General features: G+C 49.1%; 1 protein-coding gene across 1 annotated transcript in view; it reads left to right on the top strand.

Annotated features, from left to right (window-relative positions):
• Positions 1 to 321: 321 nt before the first annotated feature.
• ITSN2 (intersectin 2) overlaps positions 322 to 6,000 on the top strand; it is a gene marked incomplete at its 5' end in the record, with an annotated part of 87,353 nt that continues 81,674 nt past the window's right edge. Inside the window, 2 exons of the mRNA XM_084261175.1 lie at positions 322 to 407; positions 1,042 to 1,484. Coding sequence (XP_084117301.1) covers positions 322 to 407; positions 1,042 to 1,484 — 529 coding nt within the window. The remainder of the gene's footprint in view (positions 408 to 1,041; positions 1,485 to 6,000) is intronic.

Genomic DNA, 6,000 nt, shown 5'->3' with positions numbered 1-6,000 from the left:
AACGTGAGTTTTCATGCACCTACAAGGCAAAATACCTATGTGGCAAATACCTACACATCATAGGTTGCTGGCTGTGCATAGGAACAAAAATACAAAGCACACTTTTAGGCTGGGAGTAAGGAAGGAGATTACCTTATCTTCAAAAGCACTAAACCAGATGAGGGCTGAGGAGATTGTGAGGGATAAAAATACGAATGCCATGTGGCAGATGTAACAGCAAATGCAAACATTAGGTGTTTAAACAAAAACACTGAGGAGTAGTTACGTGTTAGTATGTGTTGTGACCATTGCATGGCACAATAACATAACTACTCTGGAATCATGATAAAAGGTGTAGCAGCCTGGAAAGGCTCATTAAGAACCCAGAAGAATGAGTCAGTGGAAAAATCTCTGTACGAAGGTGATGTGTAATTATCGGCACAGTAAGAACAGCAGAAACGTGCTGTAATCTCTGTGCAAAGCACAACCCGCTCGCTGAAGCAGGAAAATGTTTAATGTTTAAACACGATGGCGTTTCCCGTGCATTTTTCTTTAATGTTTTTAAAAGCTAAATCCTCGAAACCCTAAACGTTCAGCATGCTGAGCAGCTCCTGGCACCAGCTGAGGTTAGTTCCTCATGCCAGCCTCCTCCTCCTCCCCAGTACCGGTGCCCCAGCAGAACACCCTTATTGAGCAGCACCCGCAGGGTCCATCATCCCTCTCCCTGGGGTGCACAGCGTGGAAAAATGAACTTAACCAGGGAGCCCTGCCTGTGCAGAGCAATCAGACCAGAGCCCACAGCTTTCCAGCTTCCACAGATGTTAACAGCCAAGTTAGGACTGAGATTATTATAGAATATAATGTGCTTTCCTTCCCCCCGCCCCCCCCCCCCCCCCCCCCCATATATACAGCTAGAAAACCAAAGAAAAAAAGTGATTTACAGACAGGGGCAGACAGAGAGGCAGGGCTCAGAATCAATAGTGAGAAAAATTTACTAAGGCTGAGGTAGATTTTCTGTCAGTGAAGCTTACAGCTTCGCAGAAACGGCCCTGTGGGGCAAAGGACCCCAACCCGCGCCAGCAGCGCCAGGCCGGGCGGGTCTGACACCAGGCCTGCCGTGCCCACCTCCGGACCCCAGCGCAGCCCTTCGATTAGCCCGGGCCAGACCCGGCAGGCAGCACCTCAGGGCAAGGCTGCCCTTCCTGCGGGCTCCGGCCTCGCATCCCAAGTACCGGTAACCCCTCTCTCCCGGGGCTGCCTGCCCGCCTCCGGGCATGCGGTGGGGGTAACGTCCCCAAGCCCCCGCCCTCACCCACGACTGCCGGACGCGGAGCCGGCGCCCAGCGGTGCCCTCAACCCGTACCCACGAGCCCCGGTTCCCTCCCCTGCTTCCTTCCCGAGCGGCGCCCGCCTTCGCCGCCATGTTGTGGGGCTGACGCCGCCGCCGCGGGAGGCGGAGGAGGAGACAGCCCGTGTGGAGCAGGCGCTCACGGGCAGCGCAACAGGTACAAGCGGCGGGGTGGCCTGCGGTTCCTAGAGGAGTGGGGCCATGTTCTGACCGGCCCCGACCCACGGGGGGTGGCCTCGTCCCCAGGGCGAGAGGGGGGACGGCTTGAGGAAGGGAGCTGCGGTGTGGGGTGGGACGAGCTCCGGCGGCGCGGAGCTGTCAGACGGGCTGCCCCGCGGGGCCTCGCTGCGGGCCTGGCGCGGGGAGGCACGGCTGGCGGTGCAGGGGAGCGCCTGTTCCTGCCGCCCTGTAAGCAACGCAACCGCCCGGGCGTAGTTTCTGTCACCCTAAGCGCCTGGTTTGTAGTTTGTTTCCCTCTTTAAGGGCGGGGGGATTTTTGCGTGCGTTGGTTCGGGGTTTTGGGGGTGGGATTTTTGTTCGGGCTTTGCTTGTGTTTTGGGTTTTTTCCTCTTAAAAGCGGCGATTTGCGTACGCTTCCCCTAGCAGGAGAGCAGTTGACTTGCCCGGCCCCCGCCGAGGCCGAGAGCCGTCAGGCAGCCGGGCTGGGCAGTGGCTCCCCCGCGGCCCCGCCGCAGTTCCGATTCCCGGCGGGAGCCGCTCCAGCGTTTCTATGGGAACTACTCTTCTTCCCCGCAGCCGGCTGCATCTCCGGGCCGTGAAGTTTGGCCGGTGAGCTCCCCTGCCCGGGGGAGGCGGCCATCGGGGCAGAGCTGCCGGTAGCTCCTGCCGCTCGCCCTCGCTTTATTACTGCTCTCAAGGGGTAGAAATAGCCCTGTCAGTGCTCAGGCGCCTCAGGGAGAGCCCTGGCCGGGCGCGGTGACTGGGACGTGTGAAGAGACCCCTGCTTGTCTTGATGATGGTGACGTTGTTTCTTGTGATTACTCTGAAAACCTCGAGTTTGGAGAAATCGAACTGGTTCCTGCAGTTAACGTTAGTAAACTGTTCTGGCTGCAAATAGGCTGCCTTGCCTTGGTCTCAGCTTCACACCACAGCACGTAGTAATTCAGCAAATAAACCGGTACAGAGGCACGTATTCAAAACAGTGCCCTAAACCACCGTTTTGAATACGTTAAATGTTTTTTTTATAGCAGTTGGCACTTTGTCATCTGTCACGCTGTGGAACTTGAAAGTACATCGTGCTTTCTACAGTGCTTTGTGATCTTTAACTTACAGCAGCTCTCTTCAACGTCAGTTGGAAATTCCCCCTCTGAAACGCTCGCTGCAGCTACAAGCTGCTCGCCCTTGCGTTTAGGCCGCCCTGTCGTGCGCATCTCTTTTGGGAATGTGGTATTTTTTAAACTTCTTTCTGTTCGTGCTTGCCTGTGGTGGCAGCAGCTCCCACGCTTCTACGTGCACAGGAAAACAGAGGAAGTGTGTGGAGCGGTACGTAGGGCTTCGGCGTGGAGTGGGTGGCATCAGCGGCACACAAAATGCAGCTTGCTTTGGAGAATTTTAAATTGTTCAGCTGGAATTCATCTGTGCTTCCAAGACTCTAGCTGTGACACACAGCTTTGGGTACTGGTGCAATGATGATTAGAAATAAGGAGCATTAGGAACTAATTGGATAAATAGCTGTCTGGGCTTAATTCTTCTACCAAACTTTGTTCATTTTGGTTCTCATGCTTCCACTCGACCTTCCTTGTTTGGAGGCATTCACACCACCATACCTCTGCATGTTTAGGGAAACCTTAGTTCAGACTCTAGGCTCTGATAGGAGAATCGCATGTGTCCCTGCAAGCATGGATTTAGGCTGCTTCATGCTCTCCTGTGATACAGAAACTGTAGTCACCATCCTAACTGAGGCACCTAAACTAGATCAAGCGAATATGCTTCTCCTTTTAATTACTGTCCTGGGGGAATTGTGTTTAGTTTTTTCCTCCTCTTTCCATACAAGGTACAGGGTACGGGATGTGTTCCTGGCTGTTAACTGCCATTGTCATACAAACCAAGAGTATGATCCTGTAGTACTAGTAGTAACCAATATGTTGGACCTAGGGCTTGCCTCTGCTAATCACCGCAGGAGGTTACCTACCACAGGTCATGGGCTGCTATCAGAGCTTTATGACTGCTTATTTTTTCCACCATTCCTCTTCCAGGCAGAGTGAGACAGAAGTGACCCATGGATGATTTGAAATGCGTTGTTGAGAAGGCTTTATTTATTGAGACTTGGGTAGCGCAGCGATTAGGGCAGGTCTTACAGTACAGGTTTTTTACCAATATTCATATTGTGGTTTTTAATATTGCAAAGCAAATTAATTTAACGCCATAGCAAAATAACAGCTATGAAAAAAGAAGGTAAGCTCTGTAGGCAGTAGAAACTCTTCATTGAGCTTCTGGAGCTGGAGGGGGAAACGGCAGCATGTGAAAAGTAAGAGGTGATATATGTGCTTTGCTTGGGGCATTACCGAAAAGCTTCACACCCTTTGAAAACTGGTGCCTGAAAGGAAAGGAGTTTGTTATTAGGTCCTGAAGAGCACTGTAGTCCAGATCAGTAGTTCCTGTTGCAAATTGAGGCAGAAGTCTCTGGTCTGAGAGATAACCTGTTCATTAACCATTTACAAGCAAAGTCTCTGCTTTTACCCCAACAGATTTGGTTTCATCAGCAAGTAAAATTTGTGAAGAGAGCATTTAATGAGATTTAAAGTCTGGAGCTGTTCACTTTGCCTTTTTAAAACTGGGTCAGAAGTTGGACATACTTCCTTTCAAGTGAAAATAGGCCAGAAATTAACATTCAAAGTAACAGTCTCAAATATCTAAGTTTTTAACTGCTTCCATTTGCTTTCATTTTCTTAAAATGTAGTCATAATTTCGTTTTGAAGCAACTTCAGGAGATCATCTGGTCCAAACCTCAACTAAAAGCGTGGCCAACTTAGATTGGGTTGCTCAGTGTCATGTCTAGTTGTCTTTGGACTACGTCCAAGGGTGGAGATCGCGCAACCCCACTGAGCAGCCCTCTCCAGTTTGGTATCCAAACTTGCTCAGAGTGCATCTCATCCAATTGCCCATATTGTCAGTGAAGGCATTAAACAGTACTGGCCGTGGTATCAGCCCCTGGAGAACATCATTAGTTCTAGCCAGATGGATTTGGGGCTACTGATGTCAGCCCTTTTAGTCTAGTGGTCAAGTTAGTTTCCCACCCAGTTTACAGTTCCAGTTTGGCTCTCAGGATACTATGGGAGACTATGCTGAAAGCCTTCATGAAGTTAAAAGAAGTTGCTCTGCCCTCATCCACAGAGCCAGTCATCTCAACGCAGAAAACTATGAGATGTGCCAGGTGTGATTCATCCTGGGTAGATGCATGCTGGCAGTTTCCTATCACCATCATCAAGCATCTTGTAGGTTGCTCCCTGGAGGATTTGCTCCATAATCTCTCCAGGGATTGAAGTCAACTTTGTATTGTTGAACTGTCCCTCTTGACTTTCCAGAAAATGGGTGTGGCATCTGCCTCTTTCTAGTCGTCAGGATCCTTGACCAGTCACCCAGACCTTCCCAAAATCATAGAGCTTGGTCTTGCAGTGACATCAGCCAGAGTTCCTGGTGCTGTGATTTGTTCCACATACATGAATGCAATCGCTATACTTCCTTGTTTTCAAGTTGACTTTATTTTGACTTCTGAAAGCTGCTTTTGGTTGAGTGGAATGCCACATCCCTTGGTGAGGTGATGGGTCCTGCCATGTTTCTATGTTTTTGGGAGAAGCTGGACATAAACGTAGGCCTTTTGTGAAAACTCTGAGAGCAGTAGGTTGCTCACTCTGTGAATATGTGGTGGTGCTTTTAGATTGGAAGGCTTGTTTCATGTGGCTGAACTCTGTGGGAAAGTCAGTGACCTTTTTTTACTTTTCTCCTCTTAAGTGATGATTGCTGATTATAAAGATAAAAAAGATACTGTAGAGCTAATGAGAAAATTCTCTTTATTTATGACTGATGGACCTATCTTGAGCATTCACTTGTCAGTAAGCTGCTTAACACAAAGTCTACCATGAGGTTCAGAGGTTGTACATAGAATGGGGTGAATTGGGGTAGTTACTATATTCTTTCTGGTGTTAAAAATGTGTTATCACCCTTTAACTTTACCATTTTAAATTGCATTTTCCTTACATAACCCTCGGTGATAGATGATGCAACAGTTGTGAGGGGAAGCACCCTTGTTAGAGTGTCCTTGGTCAGGTTTTTGGAAGTGCTAGGCAGCTGTTGTAAGTCACCCTGAAATTTTCAAATGCATAGTTGCAAATGTTGCAGATGCTTGAGTTGCACTGGAAATTTGGTTTTGAATCCTGATCAGTATAGAACTGGGAGGCTTACCTCAACATTCTTCCAGTGATGGACCAATATAAGCAGTGCCACTGGTGAAACCTTGTTTTCTGCAGTGTTGGCTGTCTGAATCTAATCAGATGTGAGCTTGGGTTGAAGTTTTTCTTCTTGTCAGTAGGTTCAGAGCATCTTTCAGCTCTGTGGATTCTCTGTTGCCTAATGCAAACATGTAAAGGTCTTTCTTGTTAAGGGAGGCACTGAATTTGGTAGTCTCTTCTCTGGTTTTCTGTTTTCATGAATCT

The sequence above is a fragment of the Gallinula chloropus genome (genome assembly GCF_964237585.1).
Source record: "Gallinula chloropus genome assembly, chromosome: 3".
Lineage (NCBI taxonomy): Eukaryota > Metazoa > Chordata > Aves > Gruiformes > Rallidae > Gallinula > Gallinula chloropus.
The sequence above is the reverse complement of the archived record's forward strand: the minus strand, read 5'-3'. Positions and strand labels throughout refer to the sequence as shown.